Source organism: Pungitius pungitius, chromosome 2 (genome assembly GCF_949316345.1).
Source record: "Pungitius pungitius chromosome 2, fPunPun2.1, whole genome shotgun sequence".
Classification (NCBI taxonomy): Eukaryota; Metazoa; Chordata; class Actinopteri; order Perciformes; family Gasterosteidae; genus Pungitius; species Pungitius pungitius.
The window spans coordinates 22,583,641-22,608,450 of record NC_084901.1 but is presented as its reverse complement, the minus strand read 5'-3'; the positions used below and the strand labels follow the sequence as shown (position 1 = coordinate 22,608,450).

Below are 24,810 nucleotides of genomic sequence, written 5' to 3'. Positions count from 1 at the left end.
CAAATTCATTTCAGACACTACTTCATTTTGTTTCTTGCAAAGTTTATTGATAAATATAATGATTTTATACAGTATTTCAATACACACATTATTTAATTGACCGTTTTAAGATCTGTTTTTCTACCTGTCTGTCAGTCTATTTGGATGAATGTCTTGTATACCTTTTGAGATGAGCACATCTCAGCGAGGATTTTTATCACACTACTGGTGACACAGTGAGTGGGCGTCACGGTAATTAATTTTAAAATCTTTTTTTGTTGTTGTCCTGCTCAATCTGCCAAACGTTGGCCCTTGTTTGAACATGGCTTCCGCTCCTCCCGAATCAGTGACAGCGTCTCCGTCTCGTCTTCCGCCCAAATCTCTCGTCATCTTTGTCAACTATCCGTCCTTCCCATGGCTCCCCTCTCCTGCCGCTGCCTCACAGTGATTTATCATTATTATTATTATTTATCATTATTACGGACGAAACTGACGACGGAAGTCTCCTGTCTCGGCCTGTTGGGCCGGACGGATTGTGGCGTCCCCGAGACGAGGCTAGAACAACAACAACAACAACAACAAAAATACACTAATATCCAACAACAAAACCGCACAAACCAACAAATGCACGTCCCTCTGTGGCTCTGCGTTGGTTTGCCGGTAACCTTCTTAATGCACTCCGTTTTTAACAACGCGTCACACGCAGAGTAATGAGTCGTATCCGATTGGACAGACAGACAGACAGAACCAGAAAACACGCAGACGAGACACGGGTCATTCCACACGGCGTTAAGAGGCCATAAATACCACAGTTAAATATCTACAGTCGAGTCCTTACAACACTGAAACACTGACTGACACCACTGGAACACACACACACACACACACACACACACACTCACACAGCGGGCGTAAAGAGGACTCTTTGCAAGCTGCCACGAGACAAAAGACTGAAAGCTGGCTGAGGCCGAGTTCAGCTCCGCGGGCCTCCATCCACGCCGGGTGACGTGGCTCTTCGAGATGCTACGCCTCCCAGAATGGATGCTCTGCGCTGAGGGTGTTGCTACCGAGTTTGTTCTCACGGCGCGCGCGCACACACACACACACGTTATGTAGGCTCCTGTCTTGCATGCTTCGGAATATTGCTCACGTTTGGTTGTAGGAGGAACGACTCATGCTGACAGCAGCGGTTGGGTCAGCCTCTAAATGCACATCATCGGGGCATTGCCCTGATCTCACCGCCCAGCTGCTCCTGCGCATTCCAGCCCTGCTTGATTAAAACGGTTTATTTTACACATTTCAAAAGGGTATCGGACCAAACGTGAGAGAATCCGCAATGACGCAATCTCATGACATGTGCACTGTCCGAGGCGACAGCAACAAAGGAGGGAGATGGAGACGAGGTAAATGGCCACAGAGAGGACAAATAAAAGGTTAAAGTCCAGAGGGCGTTGTTTCCAAATCATTGCCACAGATGTGTTACAGAAAGATTCCTTCTTTGTAGCAACTACATGCTGTTCCTTTTCTCTTGTATGTTCATCTCTCTTTCTCCTCCATCACCATTCTTTTCTAACCGCTCGGTCTGTGCCTTCGTCTACTGCGCCGTCTCCCTCTTCGTTGTGGTCTAGATGACATTTTCAAAGAGTTGTAGGGACCTCATGATGTTTTCATCCTGTGCAAAAAAGAGATGGGAAATAAAGAGGCTCAATGTGAGGAGAAAGTCTTCAAAGAATCATCATTTCATTTGTTTTACTTGCCGCTAGAGGGCAGCAAAGACCTGTAAACTGTTAGTGGTCTGTTAAACACACCTGCAAAAGGTAAGCAAACACACTATGAATGGATTCCGGCCACCTTTTTACAAAGGGATCATGTCAGTGAGGGATGAAAGGAAAGTGTACCTCTTGACAAGAGAGGATGAATTCGTCCAGAGTAACCACGCCGTCTCTGTTTTTGTCCATTTTCTGTGAAAAGCAACACACATACGGTCAATCCACTTCTCAAAGGGGACTCGGATATTACCAAAGATACAAGTGAGTTTATAAATAAATAGACTGAAGTTTGTGGTTTGTTTTCACTCTTTAGCCACAGTGGATTTCTGGTTTGTTTGTAAAAAAACTGTGGGTTTCAAAGAGAGCGTCATAATGCTGACTTTGATTCTGATGGATTTCTCTGCTGACGCTAACTCCGTTTTCTCTGCCTTTGGGAACGTAAAGCATCCAATCAACTGATGCATCTCTGTTTGGTTATTTGTTCATTTTCGTGTTGTAGAATTCCTTTTTTTTATTAGACTTATTTAAAGGACTCCAAATCTTACCAGAAAGAAGGCCTCCACATGCTGTTTGGGTGCTTCGTTTTTCAAGACCGGGTAAGTGTACTTCCCCATCATGTCGTATATCGCTCTCACAATGTCTGTCATCTCCTATGAAACAAGGCACAGGAGCATACGGCCACCAAAGAGAAGTGTGACGATAGCATTCAAACGCAATGTAAATATGGGGGAAATAAATGAAGGCCCGACATGCACACTTCCACCAAGACCCACCTCTTTGTTGATGTATCCGTCTCTGTTGATATCGTAGAGGTTGAAGGTCCACTGTAGCTTCTCGGTGATGGAGCCCCTCAGCAGGATTGACAGCGCTGTCACAAAGTCCTGAAGGAGACAAAAAGGAGGCGTCTGAAATTGCAGAGCTGTCATGGAAAAAAAAAAACAGAATTCTATATGAACAGGAAGAATCAAGCCCACCTCGAACTTAATGGAGCCGCTGTGTGCTGTGTCAAACGCGTTGAACAGGTAGTGTGCGTAGGTGCTGGCATCTGCGGGAGGAAGAAGAAGAAAATGCTCGTGAGCAGTAGGAAGGACACGGTTTTAGACTCAAACAGCACCAAGCACACTCTTTACCTCCATGCGGGAAGAACTGGGCGTAAATCTGCTTGAAGGTTTCTTCACTTACGATGCCACTTGGACATTCCTGGAATGAGGAGGGGGGGGGGGGGGGGGGGGGAGCAGGAGGGACGGTCAAATTGAGGTGAACAGAGACTGGTGGAATAAAATAAAAAAAAGTAGAACAGAATGCAGTTGCAAACTCTGTCCATCTGTCCAGGGTGTCACTATCGACACTTTTACAAAGAGCTGTAACTTACCTAAAGTTAAGAAGTCAGAATGGACTATTACAAATAATATCTACATATAATTAATATCAACAACAAAATGGAACAGATAACATCAATCAAACCCAAAACACACAAGTGTACACTGTACAGATAATATACCGATAAAGATAATCAGCCAACCACAATCAAAAGGAGCTACACCACAGCAATGTAAACATAAGATACACCATCATTATTAATCCAGCGATGATGACCTAATCGGAGCGACATATGTACTGTTACTGTAGACAGCGCCACCAGTTAATGTTCCAAATGTTTGTGTTATTTCCACAGACAGATTTGACCTCATTGGAGTCCCGCTGAGTCCATCTCACAGGTCACGCTTGACATTACATAACCCTTACAGAGGGATTGCTCTTGGGTTCAGATGGGTTACCTCACAAACCGGGAAGCGGGGAACGGTGTGATTATATTTTTAGAAATTTGTTCCATAGTTGTCAAACAAAAAAAAAAGGAAACGCTTGGTATGCTGGGTCCAAAGAAAACATGAGGTTCCTTTTACCTGTTAGAGCAAGCGTTGCACTCACCCTCGCATGGACATGTATGTTTAAGGTTGGACTTACATTCTTAAAGCCCCTGTAGAGCACTTGGAGCTCTCTTTTGTTGAAGTTGGTTAGCGCTTCCAGCTGGTCGAGGCCCTCAGGTCGATGGCACACCGTTGTCATCTCCAAGTCATCATCGGCTTTGTCTAAAGACACATAAGGCAATATTCCTAAATGATACAACGAGGGATAGACTATGCAAGTATTGTATGGAAAAGGCAAGAATAACAAGACTAATTTAAGAGAGGAGGAGAGGGGAGGAGGAGAGGTAGAGGTCAGTTCTGTGTTCCTCGTCCCACCGGCCCTATCATTAACATCTCATTACTCTCCTCGCCGAGGGGAGGGAGGACGAGTCGTTGACTCTGAGTCGAGATGCACAGGCTCATAGAGCCTGGCTGAACCTGCCATGGAAGCCAGCTCGCCAGCACGTTTGCACAAGTGCACACATTCTCCCCAAAGCAATTTAGAATGTAATAATTACGCATAATATCATAACCCTTGCATAATTTAATAGAAATAGTCCTAAAAAAACGATACGTTTAGCAGTAAATGCTAGACCAAAAAAACCCACATCGGTGGTTAAGTGGGATGCTTTTTGAACACTGCTTCAGAATAAAGTCTGAATGTCACCGACCTGCCTTAAACTGTCCAGCTGAGTTGCAAGATGATTTTGCAAAAGCTCACCATCCAAAGCACCGCCTGGTGATCAAGTATCATTTCCTCTCTGTACTTTGCATTTACATGCAAATCCCTGTAATCAGTGAGCAGAACGTGGCAGCCAGCCGGCGTAGTCGCAGTGTCTCGTGTAGATACGATGAGTGGACCGAAGCTTTTCTAAGGGCTCCTTGTCCTGCTTTAATGAAGTTCCACGGAGGGCAGTGTTCACGCTGTCGTTGGCACTTAAGTCCTCCCATGTGATACATGCAGAACCTTTCATAAATAACTGCACAGTAGCGTGCCGGCAGTCATGATTTAAAGGGCAACTTTGGTATTTTTCAACATGGACCCTAATTCCCCATGTCTTTGGGTCTGGGTGACCGATGGGGTCGAAAACTTGACGGCCGCTGCTGATCAGGCTGCAGTGTATTCACTCGAGGACACACCTTGCCGTCAATGCATTACAGAAAGGACCCTACAGAGGAACCAGGTGCCGTTCTCTTCTCTTCTTCCACCTCCTGCTTGTTATCGTGTCATGTGACTTGTTTCCTAAAGACAGTGGTTGAAACTTGAGTTGAAGAGAGGTTTGCCAGTTTTGTCAGGGTTTGTTGTGTTGGAGTGAAGCGTAGCTGAGTGTTAGCTCAACTATTTTCAGTGGCACGATTCAACATTTAGATAATCATAAACTATGTGGATGCAACCTAAGACTTCTCAGAAAGAAAAGAACCGATACAGAGAAAGGTTGTTATATTTCTCTTATGGTCAGAGACCTTTTAAAGAACCAACATTGACAGCATTAAGTGTAATAGTTGGTTGAAATGCCAAGAATGAAGTTACATGACCTTTGAAACATTATACAATATCATATTGTACATAGTCTTAATTCAATCATAAGATTGGTATCATTGTGCATGTTGATCTGATTGCATTGCTAATTCAAATACAAGTCATTTTAAATGGCCCAGATGACATCCAGCATTAAGATTTTGTGTAACTTCTGTTGATTTGCTGAGTTCTCTCTCTGTGTATAATGTATCACCTTTCTTCTAGCACACACACACACACACACACACACAGTGTTTGTCACATCAGGGCGTAGGTTCACACTCATGAAGCTGAGGTTATACACACCTACATTGCAGTGGTTTTCAGGGTGTGGCCCACTGCATGACACATACACCACAACATAGACACATTACCCCAAGAAGTGAAATATACAAGCATAGACCCTGATGTGATGCTATTGTATGCCGTACCAACCATTGCACACCAGCGCCTGTTCCGTACTTCAATCAGTACATTCATATGGATGCACCTGTAGGGTAACACCAGTGCACACCTACATTAAAGCCCTGATGGCACCTGCACAGTCACCGCAGGGACCACAGCTCAGTATGTCTCAGCTCAAAGTACAGCGCATAGTCGTGTGAGCCTGGATGAGTTTCATTCAGGTTTGGTTTGGTGGTGCTCAGGACGCAAAAAAAGCATCATCAATGCAATACGTGACATTATGATAACATGACCAAAACGACCAGGCTGATTCTATTTCTGCTGGTGGTGTGGACACAGCGTTGGTACTTCTAGTCCTGACTCACCCTCCACAGTGATGACTCCCAGCAGATGCAGCACTTTGACGGCCCCACAGCACAGCAGAAAGATGACTACAGCTTGTAAGCTGCTCTCACTCGGCTCCTCTTTGTCCATCCTGACAAACGTCTTTTCTTTCCACCGGTCTGTTAGAAGCTGCGTGTCTCCAGCTCACCTCTTATCTCTGGTTCCACTTCCTTTAACTTTAAAACTGGGAATTGCTTAAGCTTCACGTTGTGACTACAATTGTTTTCTCTCCCTCTCTCTCGGCGTTAAACTTTCCCTCCATCCTTGCCTTCTCCCTGTATGAGAGATCAGCACTCGCCTGCCTCTCTCTGTCTCTGTCTTTTTATCCCCCTGCATCCCGACTCCCTGGGGCGGCTCCCTCACTTATCGTGACCTCTGTGCCATTCCCTCCCCCCCCCCTCCCATTACACTCCCTGTGTCCTTCACTCCTGGGACACAAACCTCTGATTTGAAGGTCTGACCGCAGCGCTCTGCAATAATGGATAAACTTTCTCTCTACTGTACGGCCGTACGTGGTTGGGTTATGCCTGTGCGTGTGTGCCTCTGTGTGTGTGTGTGTGTGTTCATGAGGATATCAGCCGTTGATTAATGGGCCCCATTAAGACACACAGTCCTCCCCGAACAACAGGAGGCTTAATTTACTACAAGGAGACTTTTCTAAATGAACAACGATGCGTCCTTTTAAAATGACTTACTCCACGATGTGAAGAACACTATCTAAATCATTAGTTATGGAGACACCCAGTGAGACAACCCTATCCATCTTCTAGATAATGTCTTCATATTGTAATGTGTCTCACTGAGAAGAGCAAACATGATGTGTTGTAACCTGCAACTACCAGTAGGGGGCAGCAGCGACTCACAGAGGACACCAGTCTGCATCTCGGTTTCTAATAGAGACACGTTCATTATGTTCTTCAATTTAAGCTTTGCTCGATTTACTAAGCTCGTGGCGGTTGCTTAGTTCAATTAAATTAAATGGCAGGAGAGGCATTTAATTTCCTTCACAGACATTCAAAAGATGCTCAGTAGTGTAAACACCTGGATGATGAGATGTGCATAGTGTTGGTGACCAACAATGTAGGGCATGTGAAAAAAAGCGTATAAAGGGACGTCATGTGGACAACAAAAAGGAAACACAAGCAAAACATCCGGTGTCAAATCACTACATTTCAAGCGTGGTCTGCTTTTTAGCCCTTCATCCCGTTACAACAGGAATTTTTTGTAATCAAAGTGGTTGCAGGAGACTACGGTCGATTGACTGAAGGCTTTGACTTTAAAACGTGTTTAAAATGATGACTTCAAAACAAGCTCATGGTGGCTTCGTGACCCCCACTGGGCCATTCACGATTTTTTGATCTCACAGCAGTTTCCAGAAAATGTTCCAAGGTCTAATTGTAGGGCGTAAGTAGCCTACTATTGAATACAAGTGTACAGAAACCTCCAGGAGTGTTCCAAAACAAAATCTGTTCATTTAAGAAAGCAGAGATATATCCAACTAAACAAGTGGCCTTGAGAATTTGCGCGTCTAATATTACACAAGCTGGTATCAGGCATTCAACCAAAACCCTGAACCATTTCTTTCAGAGGTTGTTTACGATCTTGACTGCCGACGAAGAGGAGACTGTCTGTCGCTCTCCCCAGACAGCACCTGTTACTAAAATACCTTCAAAACACGCACATCAGAAAGAGGCCTTGAACAACTAAAGTCCGCTGGCTGTTTCCTCTGATGCCCGCTGATTCCTCTTTTCGCCTGCATTTTTTATCTCTCTCTCACTCTCCCATCCTCTCTCTCTCCATCTCCCTCTCGTTTAGTGTAATTTAATCCTTGCCAGAGAGTGTTTCATTTGCATAATCTGAATGAGCCTAATCTGCGGTTCCTGGCTGCGATGGAGAGCGCTCGCTCTCAGAGGGAATTTCTCTCCAAGAAGGTAGCCGCTCCTTTCCTGGTGGAGTGGAGGAACGGTCCTTAGGGTGGATTTGAGCTGCAACACGCCTGTTTACGCCACGCCTCGGTCTAGGATGCGTTGTTTTCCTCGGGAGGAGACGCAACCGAGTTCACGGTTCACGGAAAGCCCAGTGAAACGCTCCTGCTTGAAGACTCGCGCACTTTGAGACACAAATGAGCCACATGCATGCAGCCGCACACCCTCAAACAAAACCAGACTGGGCAACATTATTTCCAGGGTCATAGAGGAAATATCAGACAGCACAACTATGGATGAAAGAATACACACTTGCATGCTTGTGTGCTAACACATGGCTGTTTGCTTACCAACCCTCAGCCTGTGAATGAGGACTGGAGTGCTAGAGGGTGTTTGCAGTGTTTGCTTGCTTGAGTGCACGCAGGGCGGAAATACACACACACACACACACACAAATCCACTTGTCACCTCCTCATATTGTTAGTGTGCCACTGCTGATTAAGTTTAGAAGGCGTGAGTCAAATACAGCTCGTATAGACAACATAGTTTGCAGCATGTCAATATAAATTTTTGAGTAAATACGTGTCTAATCTATACAACCACACACACACACGCACACACACACACTGCTGGATGCCAAGAGGGGAGAATGACGAAATGACTTAATAAGCACTCACACCAGCTAATGGGAGCGTGGGTGAAGAGAAAGAGGGAACAGATGAGAGAAAGAGTAGAGGCATAAAGAGAGGGAGGAGAGGTTGCCAGGAGGAACAGATTGTGGCCGTGCCACGTGAGCGTGTGGCTGGGGAAATTAGAAGTAAAGAGAAACACGGGTCGAGATGGAGTGAGAGGAGGAAAAGGAAATCTACAAGGAGACGAGAAAGCATCGGGATGGAAGTGGAAGAGGAAAAACAGGGGAGAGGACGCAAAGAGCACAAAGGAAGCAAGATAAGAGAGGGAAGCAGAGGAGTGACAGACGGAGAAGGAAGGGAGACGGGGAGAAGATTGAGACGACATCGCTGCAGGCGGCAGTGGAAGTGAGGAGTAACACATGGGGGGGGGCTGAAAAGGGAATGAAGGATTCACCGGGGAGGGTGGAAATGTGCCAGGTGAGAATATTGCTGCAGAGATGAGTAGTCGCAGGTCACCACGGAAGATGTGAAACCATGGAGACACAACAACAGGTGCTGAAGGAAGTACACACAAAGAGAGGCTGTCTGAGGGGGGGGGGGGGGGGGGGAAAGACCACTTGACAGAAAAATAGAGCGGGCTGAGAGAGCAACAAGCAGCCGTGATGAAAACAGACAAGCAGCCATTAAAAACATTGAGCTCGCGCTCAGAGGATCAATCATTGCAGGATTCTAATCTCAGCGTCAGAGCCGTGTCACTGTCGGTGTCACAGTGCCGGATAATAAGTTATCTGCCACACCACGTGATGGCAGCTGCACGTACACGAGGCCCCGCTGCACTAAAGCCAGCACACAGGCAACATGTCAGAGAGAGGGAGAGGCGCTCGAGCACCACAACACCAGAATTACAAACAACCTCCAAATGGCCCCAGCGCCACGTTGCATCCTGTCTTTGTTTGGGCTGAGCAAACATGGAGGTAAACAGGCCCGGCTTTCATTTGCAAAGGGGCGAGTAAGATTTCACACGTTTGCACAGTGCGATCTACAATCACATCATTATTCAGAATAGCAACACATTTACCCCATTGCTTTTATATCAGCCCTTTGGGGGGGGGGGGGGGGGGGGTGTTTGTGTTGTGCTTGTGGAGCACAAAAACAGCTGATTCAATAGATCCGAGCCACACGCACTCACCTGAGGGTGTAAAACGTCCTGCATGGTCTAATTTGCGCAGACAAACCAATAATAGCCGGCCTCAACAAATACGACTGCACTTATTAATAGGACATCCTTTCGCTCTGGCACTGGTCTCCTGCTCGGTGTGCCCATTTAAGCAGTTTGGATCCATCAGATGTGCTGTATGTAAATGAGGTTTACAGGCTTTTACTGGAACCAGTCGGGACGGAATAAAACATTTCTCCCAGGCAACAGGTCTCTACAAAAAAAGCACAATAAGCATCTCTCGTTGCCTCAGCTTCATCGACATGGCCTTGACTTACTCAGGAATACCCCGATCCACCGCCCCAAATTTGACATCTATTGTTGCCATGGCTACCATGCTTCCAAGGTAACAGCAAGACGGAGAAGCGGGGTGTGAGCAGAGTGACAATTACCCCTCGGCCGTGTGTGTTTAGCGGCGTCGGTGCGCACACAGCCACATACTGTAGGCAGAGCAACGCGCACGTCACTCAGCCACGCACACGCTGTCTCTCACTCCCCTCCCATGTTTTGCTTCATGCAAATGCACTCACACACACACACACACACACACACACACACACACAGTCGGACTAAAACTTTGTTGTAGAATAAAAGATCCTCCTTCCTCTTCTAAGAACACCTGTTGGTCTCTCCTTCACTCTCTCTCACACACACACACACACACACACACAAACACACCGCAAACCACACGCCCCTTTTTTCTTACTGCATCTTAACTGAACTGAAATACCAATTCATCTTTTATTCAGCAGCTGGCGTACGTGAGCTGTATATTTATGTGCGCGTGTCGAAGATCAATACACAAACACACACCAACACGTTCCAAAAGTTCCAATACTAATATGTGTGCATGCTTTTTGTTTATATGCAAATTTATGTGTGTGTGTGTGTGTGTGTTCCCTCACCCCTGGACAGCCTCCTGGTCTTGGTCTGCATGGTCAGCGTACCCACCACAGCCCCCATGTTAGCTGTCGTCGTCGTGGAAACAAGCGCGTCTGCGTGCTGTGGTCTGGATCTCTTTAGTCACGTGTTGGGACGACTAGTACGCACACACTCTCTCCCTCAGCCTCCTTCCTCTTCTCATCCTCTTCTCCCTCTCCCTCTCTCAACGGCTGCTCTCGTCAGAAACCCCCCTCTCTCTCCATCATGCCTTCTTTCACGCCTTCTCACGCCTTCTCACGGCGCTCCTCCTCCCTTTTGCTTCCCCTTTTCTCCCCTCACACTCCCACTCTCTACCTCCCTCCCTTTTATTAGTGTTTGTAGTCTCTCTCTCTCTCTCTCTCTCTCTCTCTCTCTCTCTCTCATACATCCGCGAGCCAGGAGCAAAGCAGGGCATCAGTGATTCAGTATGAAATTGCCAAGATGTTGATTCACTAAATTATAAATGAATACGAGGGTACCCATTGATTTGTAAATGATAACACTCCACAATTCACATTGGGAAACAAACAAACAAACAAACATGTCATGTCGCATTTCACACATAAACGCATCTGTTGCCCTCTGATGGAGGGCAAATATGTAAAAAGATACAGCTTGAGGTATTGATTTGAGACAAAAATATGAATTGAAGAGACAGTGAAGAGTGAAGAGAGTGAAGAGACTAAAAAAATAATGAAGCGCTCCGTGCATCACTTTTGTTTTTCCTCAACATCACGGTTTGTTCATGAAAAGGCCACTTCAATCCATCCACACCTCCATGCACCTCATCCATCATTCCTGGCCATCCATCCATAATGCCCCCACATACACTTTAACAGGGGACGGATAAAGGAACGCAGAGACTGTGAGATGTAGCAGACGGAGAAAAAACGGCTTAACGTTAAGAATGTAAGAGAGAGAGAGAGAGAGAGATTAAAGGCAGGAAAAGGGATGAGAAGAATGAGATATTTAACCGGGTAGACATAGAGGGATCACGACCAGTGTCGGAATGAAGTCCAGTACAACACCACCGTTAACTATGACCTCAATAATAAGCCCTCAAAGACAGCTATTGATAAGGTGAATCCATAGTATTAGTTCAATTACCACTGACATAATTATTAGGATTATTCCTTTTATTTGCATTACTAGGACTGAAGCTTGTTAAGTTGGAACAACGTTCAACATCTTCAAATGTTGTTTGAATCTGTAATTGTGGTGTAACAACTAGCTGTGAAGTAAAGGTAATAAACAGAACATTAAATGCTGTGTTCAGATGATTCTATCGACACTCAACAGCCAGCTGGATGCTCGGATCTCATGATGGCTTCCCAAATACCAACAGCAGCTACAGGACCCGACATGTAAACATGTCATTATTGACATGCTCAAAGTCACAGTTGGGTTGGTGAAAACATTTCAAATGTCTTTTTTCCACTAAATGAGCAAAACAGAATGTCTTATAGTCAATTGCTTGTGCAAATGATGCATTAGTCAGTCTTCAATAGTCTGTTTGGAGAATAGAGACGCTGTGCTGTTATATCAAGTCAGCCGCCCGTTATAATGAACCTCCGAGTGTGGCGACTGCTTGGAATCCGGGACACTTTTGACCTGCTGATGAATAATGAACGAGGTGTGATTGTCTGGAAGCCGTGTGGGACAATTGAGCGGAAAAGATTTAGTTTGGTGACCAAAACAAATCTGTTTCTGTGAAAATGGGCTCTTGAATGCTCGGATGTGTGGCGTATGTTTTGTACAACGGCGACGGAGACAGAATGGACGGCGGTGGGGAGTAATGCTTTCACCCTGCCTACACATATGCACACACACACACAAACACACAGCATACATTCTGCACGAGAGAGAATGGTCCATTCAAGGCATCTAAACAGTGTACAGCACCATGGAGCATGACCATTTCCTGCCATACACACATGCACACACACGCACGCACACACACACACACACACACACACACACACACATACATACACACTGTGTGATCTGATACAAAACGAATAGCCTGCAGTGCGCCTGCAGGAATTTATAGGCAGTAAATTCTTCCAATTTTCACAGCTTCATCCTTCATTCTTCTTTAGGCGTTAACCCTATCTGCATCTCCTGCCCCTATCTCATCTATGAACTTGTCTCCGAGCATACAGCCAACACCAATACACCTTCATCTGCATATCTCTACCAATAAATCTCTACCAAACGGATCCGTCTCGGGTTCTGCCTTTTTCATCCATTGTTTCTCTCATCTCCATCCCTCTCCTCCCTCCGGTCTGTGACAGCCCCGTTTCCACACAGTGACAGAATGCCTCACAATTAATCATTTCAAAATCTGTCAGTAGAGCAGAGAGAAAGAGCCAACGGTCGGTCCGCGTGTTTGTGTGTTGTTGCCAAACGGCCCGGTGTTTTCCTGCAGGCATGCGCGGGAATAGCTGCAGGCGGTTCCGCAGGACCCCTGTCCTACTTTTGAGGAAGGACATGATGAGAGACAGAGGAGAGGAGAGGAGCAGACATCAAGAGCAGAAAGATGTAGGACGGCAGCGCATCAGGAGGAAGGGGGGGGGGAGCAAAGGCAGAGATGGGAACATACGGTATTTGGCAGTGAAAGATGAAAAGGGATAAGGAGGAAACGCACCAGGAGAGCTTCCAGCTGGAGATTAGAATACAATGCTGAAAGCGGAAGAAAGAGAAAAAAGAGCGTAAAAAGAGCCAGGAGAGTGGGCGAGTGGCATCACAAGAAAGAAAAGGCAGAGAGGAGCAGGCTGTGGTGGCGGGCGTGGTTTCAGCCCGGCTGCAGGTGGGAGAGCGGGGGAGTGGCTCGGGGAACGGAGCCAGCTGGGGATAATTGTGTGCGTTTTTCCCCCTATTTGAGCAGTGAGGCGGGGGTGAGCGGAGGGAGAGCGGGCTGGAGCGCCGACGGCAAGCGACGAAGCAGACAACGCTGTGTCATTAAAACAAATAAAAACCGTGTTCCGCAAACACGACAGTGTCCGTGCCCTCATTCCGGAGAACCCGGCAACCGATAGCCAGAGCCGGCTACAGTGGCGCCCAACTCGGCGGAGAGGAAAAATGGCGGACGAGGAGCAACGGCAGGGGATGGCGGCCCAGCCGGTGCTCGCACTGGGCCAGATGTTGGCGGAATTGGCAGCGATCCAGCGCGACCAGGCGGAGGCCAACCGCCAGTTCCTGGGGGCGCTCCAGGCCCAGGTGGGAAGGCAGGCCCAGGCCCTGGAGCAATTGGTGGCGCGGGCGGAACCACCACCGATCCCGACAGCGATGGCGAGCCTGACTCTCCACCGGATGACGGCGGAGGACGATGCACAGGCATTCCTGGAGGCCTTCGAAACAACGGCGGAGGCATGCGGGTGGCCGGCCGGGGAGTGGGCAGTGAGGCTGCTCCCGCTGCTAACAGGGGAGGCGCAGTCAGCAGCCATGGGGCTGCCCCCGGCGGCCCGGCGGGACTACGTGGCGGTGCGCAAGGCAGTGGTCGATAGACTGGGGCTGCTGCCGGAGGACCACCGGCGGCGATTCCGGGGGGCCAGGCTGGGACCCGAGGACCGGCCATTCGCCTACGGGCAGAGGCTTAAGGACGCGGCCGCCAGGTGGCTTCTGCCAGGCGGGGTGGGATCAGCCTCGGACGTCCTCGAGAAAGTGGTCCTCGAGCAGTTCGTGGAGGGGCTCCCGGCCCGGACCACCTGGCGGTACACCCCCGGGGACCGGGCGAGAGGGAGGGCGCGCCGCCCCGACCCGCGGCGGCACCCCAGGGATGGAGCCAGCAGCAGGCGGCAGGACGACCCGGACCGGCCCCACGGCGGACACCGACGGCCCCGTACCGCGACCCCCCAACCACAGCAAGCCCCAGCCCCCTTCCTGACCCACAGGGAGGTTCTCAAGCGCCAGGGCAGGAGTGCTGGAGGTGCGGGCGGCCCGGCCACCTACGGAGGGAGTGCCCGCTAATGGAGGTGGGGCAGGTGATCCGGGTTGCCGGCGCTCCAGCACCCTCCCCCGGCCCGGGAGCGACGTACCGCGTTCCGGTAAGAACCCAGGGGGGTACACGCCAGGCGATGGTGGATTCGGGCTGTTCGCAGTCCATGATACACCAGAGCCTGGTTCGGCCAGGGGCATTGGTGGAAGCGTCGCGGGTGAAAATTAGGTGTGTGCACGGGGACATTCATGAGTATCCCATAGTGTCCGTCGAACTTAGGTTCAAGGGGAAAAAATATAGAATAAAGGTCGCGGTTAGCTCCCGCCTGACGCACCCCGTAATTTTGGGAACGGATTGGGAGGGATTTAACGCGCTAATGGGAGAGGCGGCGGGGGTGCGTTCACGACCGACAGGGACATGCGGTATTTGTGCTGTGCTCAGCGGTGACGCGAGGTCGTCCGACGCCGCCGGGGGAGGGGGGGAACCGGCGGAGCCTCCCGTGGAGACTCCGGCGGTTCCCGAGTTCCGCTCCATGGAAGATTTTCCACTCGAGCAGTCTCGTGACGATACTCTACGCTCAGCCTACGACCAGGTGATAAAAATTGATGGTCATTTGGTGCGCCCTGACGCCGCTCTCGTACCCGCACTTCTCATTGATTAGGGACAGACTGTATAGAGTGAGTCGTGACACTCGGACGGGGCAGGAAAACACCCAGTTGCTGGTGCCGAAAAGCCGCCGGGAAATGATTTTCCAGGCGGCTCACTATAATCCGATGGCGGGTCACATGGGATACGGGAAAACACTAGACCGGATAATGGCCCGATTTTATTGGCCAGGCATCCGGGCGGACGCCCGCCGCTGGTGTGCGTCCTGCCCGGAGTGTCAGTTGGTCAATTCACCAGCCATCCCGCGTGCCCCGCTGCGGCCTCTACCGCTGGTGGAGGTCCCGTTCGAGCGCATCGGCATGGATCTAATCGGGCCATTCCACCGGAGCGCACGCGGATACCGCTTTGTGCTAGTCCTCATGGATTACGCAACCCGGTATCCCGAGGCAGTGCCATTGCGCAATATCTCTGCAAAGAGCGTCGCGCAAGCACTGTTTCAGGTCATCTCCCGGGTTGGAATCCTGAAAGAGATTCTAACAGACCAGGGCACCTCGTTCATGTCGCGCACACTGGGAGAACTTTACGGGTTACTGGGCATTAAGTCCGTCCGCACCAGCGTTTACCATCCCCAGACTGACGGGTTGGTGGAGCGGATGAATAGGACGCTGAAGTCCATGATTCGTAAATTTATTAGCGACGATGAACGTAATTGGGATAAATGGCTTGACCCTCTGTTGTTTGCAGTCCGGGAGGTCCCCCAGGCCTCCACGGGATTTTCTCCCTTTGAGCTTCTGTTTGGCAGATCACCAAGAGGGGTGCTGGACCTTATTAAAGAAAGCTGGGAGGAAGGTCCGAGCCCCGGGAAAAACGAGATCCAGTACGTCCTGGACCTACGAGCAAAGCTCCACACACTGGGTAGGATGTCACGGGAGAACTTGCTCGAGGCCCAGGAACGACAACAGCGGCTGTACAACAGAGGAGTCAAGCTGCGAGAATTCACACCGGGAGAAAAGGTACTTGTATTACTTCCTTCTTCCAACTCAAAACTCCTGGCTAAGTGGCAAGGGCCCTTCGAGGTCACACGCCGGGTGGGGGATGTTGATTATGAGGTGGTGCGGTCTGACAGGGGCGGGGCTACACAAATATACCACCTCAACCTCCTGAAACCCTGGAGGGAGGCGGAGTCTGTTTCTCTCATTTCCACAGTATCGGAAAGAGAGGACCTGGGGCCGGAGGTGCCAGAGAGCAGACATTGCCCAGTTGCAGGAGCGGTTTGCTGACGTGTTCTCCCCCCGGCCAGGCCGCACCGACCTGATAGCGCATCGAATCGAGACACCCCCGGGGGTGACGGTGAGGTCACGACCCTACAGACTACCCGAACACAAAAGAAAAGTGGTTCGGGAGGAATTGGCGGCTATGTTGGAGATGGGGGTAATAGAAGAGTCCAACAGCGCCTGGTGCAGCCCCATCGTTCTGGTGGCCAAGAAGGATGGGACTGTGCGGTTCTGCGTGGACTACCGCAAGGTAAACGACGTGTCACGATTCGACACCTACCCAATGCCCCGGGTCGACGAACTCCTGGACCGGCTGGGCACTGCACGTTTCTTTACGACCCTGGATTTAACTAAGGGCTACTGGCAGATTCCCCTGTCGTCAGAGTCCAAAGAGAAAACAGCTTTCTCCACTCCGTATGGTTTGTACCAATTTACCATGCTTCCCTTTGGCTTGTTCGGTGCCCCGGCCACGTTCCAGCGCCTCATGGACCGGGTGCTGCGTCCGCATGCCTCATATGCGGCCGCGTACCTGGACGATGTAATCATCCACAGCACCACCTGGGCGGAGCATGTGCGGCGGGTGGACGCGGTGCTGGAGTCGCTGAGGCGGGCCGGGCTCACCGCCAACCCGGGGAAGTGTGCAGTTGGACGGAGGGAGGTACGGTATCTGGGGTACCACTTGGGGGGTGGGCAGGTGCGTCCTCAGGTGGACAAGACGGCAGCTATTGCAGCCTGCCCGCGCCCTAAGACAAAAAAAGAGGTGAGGCGGTTTTTGGGGCTGGCGGGTTACTACAGACGGTTCATCGCCGGCTTTGCGGACCTCACCAGCCCCTTGACCGACCTGACCCGGAAAGGTGCGTCAGATCCGGTCCAGTGGTCGGAGCAGTGCCAGCGGGCGTTTGAGAAGGTAAAACAGACTCTCTGTGGTGAGCCACTACTCCACACACCTAACTTTTCTCTCCCGTTTGTTCTGCAGACCGACGCGTCGGACAGAGGGCTGGGGGCCGTTTTGTCCCAGGAGGTGGAGGGGGTCGACCGCCCCGTTGTCTACATCAGCCGGAAGCTATCGGAGAGGGAGGCCAGGTACAGCACGGTGGAAAAGGAGTGCCTGGCCATCCGGTGGGCGGTGGGCTCCCTGCGCTACTACCTCCTGGGACGCTCATTCACCCTCTGTTCGGACCACGCCCCGCTCCAATGGCTCCACCGCATGAAGGATACTAACGCCCGGATCACTCGGTGGTATCTGGCCATGCAGCCTTTTAACTTCAAGGTGGTCCATAGGCCGGGGACGCAGATGGTCGTGGCGGACTTCCTCTCCCGCCCTCTCGAGGGAGGGGGGGGGGAGTAAGCTGGGCCGGACGGCTCCCCGGCCTAAGTCGGGCGGTGGGGGTATGTGGTGGCGGGCGTGGTTTCAGCCCGGCTGCAGGTGGGAGAGCGGGGGAGTGGCTCGGGGAACGGAGCCAGCTGGGGATAATTGTGTGCATTTTTCCCCCTATTTGAGCAGTGAGGCGGGGGTGAGCGGAGGGAGAGCGGGCTGGAGCGCCGACGGCAAGCGACGAAGCAGACAACGCTGTGTCATTAAAACAAATAAAAACCGTGTTCCGCAAATACGACAGTGTCCGTGCCCTCATTCCGGAGAACCCGGCAACCGATAGCCATAGCCGGCTACACAGGCAAACGCCAGTTTTCCATGGAAAGCCACGGAGGAACAAAGGGAATGAGGTTTAGAAAAAAACAAAAACAAGGGAGCAAGCAGACAGAAAGTCAAACTAAAGACTAAACCATTGAGTGGAAACTTGAGAACATCAGCAGCACATTCAGACGGACCGTGTTAACATGCAGCGTGGCAGTTCTAGATCATTAAAATATTTCATGTAGCTGTGTGACACTGTCTTGTCAACCCTCCCCCCCACGCTTTGGCGATTACTCATAAGGGGAGGGAGGCTTTGGACCGAGAAGAACATGTCCATTTGGAAAATCAATACTAATATCTGCAGCTATTCAAATGAATCCTCACACCATCACCCGCCTGTATCTTTATTAGTGGATGCATGTGGAGCGTCTTGCAGGCTCCCATCACATTATGAAAAAGTGAATGACTAAAGGAGCCTCTGCTATTGATCTCTCCTCAGGGCGATGGGGGGGGGGGGGGGGGGGGAGGAGAAGGTGTGGGGGGTGTTGGCTAAGGAAGGACATAAATATATGCAGAGTTAGAAATACTGATGGCCATGTTAGAGAGGGGAGGTCCATGCGGAGCAAGCAGGAGGTAAAGTTTAGATGAGGAGGAGAGAGTTATCGAACAGAGGATCGATGAGAGAAACCAAAGATAGTCACAGAGGAAGAGAGAGAGAGAGAGAGAGAGAGAGAGAGAGAAGAGATGCAGATACACGGGCTGTTGAAGTGAGGGAGAAGCTGGAAATACTGATTGAATAGGTTGTTGAAGGAGGTTTTGTTGCAGGGTTTAAACAGAAAGGGATCAAAGTGACTGTCAGTCCGTTTCAGACCCGCAGCGATAAGCGACCACACAGCTGCAGCCCTACCCTTCAGCAATTGTGAACAAAATTGTAACATTTGGTATTATATTTTCTTGCTTTGATGGTTTGTTTTTGTAGGAATAAACATGGTGCCTATGAGGGGAAAGGCACTGGGAGCCCTGACTCATTGGCCTGATGCTTATGAGGGCACAAGGATGCGTCATGCGAAACCCAGTCGGATGGCGTACTTATTATAGTCAGTGTGTTATTTCCAGTGTCACATTGTTCTGTAACACAAACAGAGGTGCAGTGAAACAAACAGAAACCCGACATACCGTTTGAATGTCAGCGATGAAAAACAACCCCTGATTTTCTAATTCTCACACATTCACTTAAGCTTTTTTCTAATTTAGCGGATAATTGAAGCTGCTCATCTTATTCTGTCGTGTACATTTACACATGGACTCCTCGGTAGGCTGGCCTTTTCTTTAAGATTTAAAAAAAGAAACATAAAAAATGACTGGTCTCTGTGACATTGTTGGATTAACTATTTCTTGTTCCTGTGTTTGCCCCATTTTAGAGTTACAAAATAGATTTTCTTTTGCAGGCATGAACCCTTTGTTGCTCAGCCTAATTAGTGTAATGAACATGCAGATGTAAATGAATAATTTGTTGTGTTTGCATATCTTCCTCCTCCAATGTTTATATTACACAGATACTGTACTAGATGCTGTAAATGGAGGGAATGATAATTCAAAAATAATTTGCAATATGAATATTTTATTTTATTTTATGGTATTTTTTACTGATCAGTGGATTACTAGAGCTATACGATAAGATCCTTGAACACCGTGTTAACTCCTAATGTCCACCTACTGCTGCAAAGAGAAAAAGTTTGATCCAATTCAAACTCACTGAGATTTCATCTCTTCGTAGAGGTAAACGCTGCTTTGACAACAACAGTTGAATCTCTTTTCAGCTGTCACACTAATTTAGTTCAAATGATGTGCGTCACTGGTGACGTAGCTGTTCATACAGGCCGCACCATATAGTGACAGCTAAGTAGCTATCTATATTCATCATCGGCATTTCTCTCATTGGCTGCAGCATCACAAAGGCCTGAAGGCAAGCGCAGCGCTGAGCTGTCTACGGAGATAAATTGCACGGAAATGTTGTTTTGCTTTGAAGGGGTGAGCAACGCATTTGCCTGCAAACATTATGCAAATAAAGCATCTGTAGTTATTCAGTGTGCTGATTTTTTTTTTACTTAATGAAATGCTCCAACGTGGGTTTAATTTTCAACACTGAGAGATCAAACGCTAGCAGAGTATCTTAAATGACGGGCAGATCTTTTAAAATGGAAATAATGCTGACTTGGACGGTAAATAAAAATCAGTTATGAGGTTTTAAAATAACATTTCTGCCCATACCAAGTCAAACACCTGGCATTGGGATTAGCCAGAAACCAGTTCAATGTTGCCATGTGCCTGGGAAAGCTCTTTTGCTGTCCTAATTGGCTCTTTTAGAGCACTTCTTTTGATGTGCAAGGATGAGATCAAGGAAGTGTATCAAGGAAACAGGCCTCCTCTCCAGTCAGCTCTTAAGCCCTGCAGCTGACAGATACATCAAATCAAACACACTTGTTCTCTAGCAACACACGTATATTTTGATATATCCTCTACTCTGCTTGAAAACTGGAGTTATCTTAGAGTAGGCCATGGCTATCTTCTGGGCAAAAAAAAAAAAAGCTGAACACAAAGATATGTGAGGGTTTGAGAGAATGAGACGGATGGAAGGAGACGGCAAAGGCAGACGAATAGCCATCGATCAAGAGGAGAGCGGCTCGGGAGATAAAGGAAAAAAACCTGAAGGCACCAGCACGTAAAAGACAAAATGAGGAGGTGAAATGAGGTGATAGCAGGTAAGACAAGGAGAAAGAGGGTGAAAATCTACTAGAGAGCACGGAGAAATGAAAGCAGAGACAAAAACAGACAAGGAGATGAATGTGTCGGTAAGATGCAGGTTTTTGTAGTTTATAACATTCCTGCAGGGAAATATTTCACAGGAGGTTTGTGCACAGTGACGGTGGATTCTGCCCTTACTCCTTAAAGCCAACCTGTGGCCAGGGCATTGGCTAATATCTCCTCCCTGAGCTTCTCCAGTGGGAATGTTCCGCCTTCATGGAAGCCACAGCATTCATTTAGTGAGCTTGCACAGCACTCAGTTTGCTCAGCGACGTTCATGAATTAATTTCAGCCACTTCCTCTCTATGAAAAGCCATGAATAGGATTGTCGATGGATAGCCTTTGTTTACATAGCTTCTAAACCAAAGCACTGTGCAGAGGGCCTGTCATCAAACATGGCACAGGCCTACATGTGAAGAGCGATGGGAGTTAAGTGCTCACGGATGTTTTGAGCTGCAGAGAGGAAGCGCTGGGGATCAAACCAGCAACCTGCTGCACGGCCACAGCGTTCTACATCAATGAGGCCACCACACATCTGTTATCGTTTATATATGGCATATATTGAAATGGTTGCTTACGACAACGATGCTTTGGTATGTACAAACAGAGGCATTGTACATCGTCAAAAGGACTCTTTTGATAAAGGCTCATTTCACCGCTGTCATTCCTTGTGTGCGGGGGGTTGTTGAAGTAAATGGCCTTGTCGTTACTATAAGTGTTATTTCTTTTTACGTCGACAACTTGAAGAAACCAGACAGTGGTTCTGATGTGATGCTGGATGCAGGCTAATAGTTTAACTAGTGGGCTGCTTGTAGTTCAATTCCATTCATCCCCCCACAGACAAAAGCTCCCTTGCGCTCGGCCATATGTGAATTAACTATCTTGATAACGTAATGTTCATTCTAACTATCTAATATTGGACTAATAATCTTTCAATTGAAATTATTTTCGCTTGTTGTTCTTTTCGAGCATGGTCGTGCACTTCTGAATTTTTGTAACTTGGCGCATATACATATCCAGGAATCATACAAAGAAGGTCAATTCACTTTCAAATGTTTTCGAAACATGGTGGTTTTCCTGCTTTCCTACAGGGCTTTTACAAAGGCAACATGTTGTCCATGAATGTGAGACATGAGTTACAGGTCAGTGGTCATATCTTAAACATTTCTGTAAATCCAATCCAAACGGATGTGAAATCAAAGACAAACATTACAATAAAAGAAGGTGTATATCATGTTAATGACTGCAGCTACTCAAAGGACAACCAGTGAATGCAGAAGTCAAGGCCGGGGAGAGAAATAAACCTCTCATCCTTTTATCCTTTTATCATTCAAGTGCGACAATCTCAGAAATCACCTGTGTGGCGTAAGTAAAGAATATAAATTGTATGAAAAAGTGTTTCTGATTTTATCCGGTCACATGGTCTTTAGAGTCATGAGTTCGACTTGCCTCGGCCTCGCTTAAAGTCAGACTCGTATTTTAGAAAATATTTAGTTTAGCCTGAAAAGTTCTGTTTCCCCGGCAATTGAACTTTACCTCCCATTGGGCGGTGGCAGAGGATGGGCCAACCTTCCATGGAAAATGAATCCTGCCCTGCGTTCATTAGCAGACTTTTTGTAACAGAGCAGCAGATGGTATCACACGCACACATATTCTCTGACACACTGCAGCCCCCTGAGGAGAAAACCTCGCTTCCTGTCCTCAACTTATTCCGCTACTCCGCTATTTCTCACTCCCACTTGTATGCGTCTATCGGCATCCCAGACTCCAACAGTGAAAACTTCAAAGTGGCTGCTATTTAGATTTCACCCTGACTAGAGAGTATAAAATGTGAAAAATAAATAAATCTCAGTTGCTTTGTAAGCACCGCTGCCTTCCCCTTCTATTTGTTAGAAGACATCGCGGCGGCTACAAGTGTTTTCACTGTTGCCTCAGTAATCTTTCTATAGGTTTCTTATTCTTGGCACCATCTTGAAAATGTGCCTCGTCTGTTCAGCATTGATGTAAAGTATCTGCTGAGAGCTGTCGCCATGGTCGGGAATTGAAATATAAATATAAAAAAAAACACCCCACGCAGGATGCTGTATGTGCCTCTATTTCAGAACCATTCCTCGGATCATCATCGGAAGGGTTTCACAGACATTTCATCACATATTTTGCGCGGTGACAGATGTACCACAGAAGAGCCAGACAGCTGAGGTCACACAGCCTGTTTTATATGCTATCACGGCTTGGTAGGTTTCTACATGTGACAGTGTGACAAAACGTGATCGGTCTCCTCGGTCCCTGAGGGTGCGGCACTGTGTCTGCTGATGATAAGCATCGGGTTTGAGGTCAGCAGACACGGGACAGACCATGGCCAAAGGCTGACAGGTTACACCGAAAAATGATTGACGGCACCCACCCACCTGTGTCGCAGCCGCCACACAACATACACAAGCACTTTTGACCCCATTGCACCCTTCTACGTTTCGGGGGGGGGGGGTGTTTTCCTCGTGAATGTTTTCATGGACAAAGCTGCACATTCATATTTAGGTCTATGAACACACACGCGCACACACACACACACACACACACATACACAGAGACATGCATGTCAGTGCCAGTGTTCCTCCTGTCAGACAGTCGCAGGGCACACAGGATTCAGGTTGGTTAAGAGCGCAGACAGTGGTAAATACCATCACCTTTTATAGCCATGCCCAATGACACGGCTGCACACACACACAATAACATACCTAGATCCACAGGGCAGATGGCTGAGACATTGCCTCACAAACCAATTATAAATCAGAATTCTTTGCCAACTTTACATCCCTGCTCTGTGCATTCAGCCCATTCCCATAATGCACTTCTTGTGTGATATTCACGACTCTGAGAGCAGACAAACACAGCTCTGTGCTTAAGGCACAGATACGCAACATGACAGGTGATCGTCTCATATGACGGTCACCTGTGAACCACGTGAACACAAACACACACTTGCGCACATCTTGAGTCCGTTTGAGAGAGAAATTCCATCTTACCTTTGCGGTAGTTCACCTGCTTGGTTTGCATGGAAAAGGTTCCCACCACAAGACCCATGTTGACTCCTGGCTGCAGACCGGATGAGTGTTTCTGCGAGTGCGAGGATGTCTTCCCGCCTATAATCAAGGTGTGCTAGTGAGTACGCGTGTAGGAGGTGTGTGTGTGTGTGTGTGCGTGTGTGCTCCAATTAAGTTAGTGCATCAGCCAGCGGTACGGGTAGAAGAACAGCTATCACATCTCATGCTGCTTCACACCCACGATGCTCTGCTGCTTCTGCTCGAGGCTGTTTGTGTGTGTGTGTGTGTGTGCGTACGTCTGTGTGAGTGAATGAGTGAGTGGGTGAGTAAGAGAGAGAAAGAGAGAGAGAGCATGTGTGTGTCTGTGTGTGTGTGTGTGTGTGTGAGAGAGTGTGAATGAAAAGGCTGGCGCGCATGCACACTGGAGCAACCTTGGTCTACGCTGTCACCGAGGCTGCCTACTTCCCTTCTGCCTCCCTCTACCATGCAGACATCCCTCTCCCCCCTTCTCTCTCTCTCTCTCTCTCTCTCTCTCTCTCTCTCTATGTGTCCTCCGCCACCTGACTCAAGTCGTTCCACCAATTCCTCTGTGCCTCTTTACATATCTGGCCCTGTCTGTCTTTGCATCTCTCTGCTTGTCTTGCTGGTGTGGAACAAGGATTGCCCACCGTTGCACAGAAAAAGACGGAGACTGAGAGGGGGAATGGTAGAGAAGGGTGTGTGTGTGTATGTGTGGAGAGGGGGGGAGAGGAGAGGAGGGGAGGAGACACTCAAGGGATGTTACGAGACCAAAGAAAAAGGGAATGGGAAATTTACGAGGGGGAAGAGCAGTAAAAGAGAAGAAGAGAGGGAGGCAA

At 48.6% G+C, this 24,810-nt stretch overlaps 1 protein-coding gene across 2 annotated transcripts; it reads right to left on the bottom strand.

Moving 5' to 3' along the window:
• Positions 1-21: 21 nt before the first annotated feature.
• Positions 22-24,574, bottom strand: LOC119210874 (Kv channel-interacting protein 1-like). 2 transcript variants are annotated; one of them, XM_037461375.2, is made up of 8 exons: positions 23,936-24,574; positions 3,714-3,838; positions 2,879-2,948; positions 2,723-2,793; positions 2,522-2,629; positions 2,294-2,398; positions 1,878-1,940; positions 22-1,651 (listed from the first exon to the last, which is right to left on the bottom strand). In XM_037461375.2, exons 1-8 carry the CDS (start codon positions 23,991-23,993, stop codon positions 1,604-1,606), a joined length of 648 nt encoding a protein of 215 aa, XP_037317272.1. In that variant the 5' UTR covers positions 23,994-24,574; the 3' UTR covers positions 22-1,603. The 2 variants fall into 2 exon arrangements, with proteins under 2 accessions (XP_037317272.1, XP_037317271.1); XM_037461374.2 differs by lacking the exon at positions 23,936-24,574 and adding an exon at positions 10,642-10,976.
• Between the last annotated feature and the right edge of the window lie 236 nt (positions 24,575-24,810).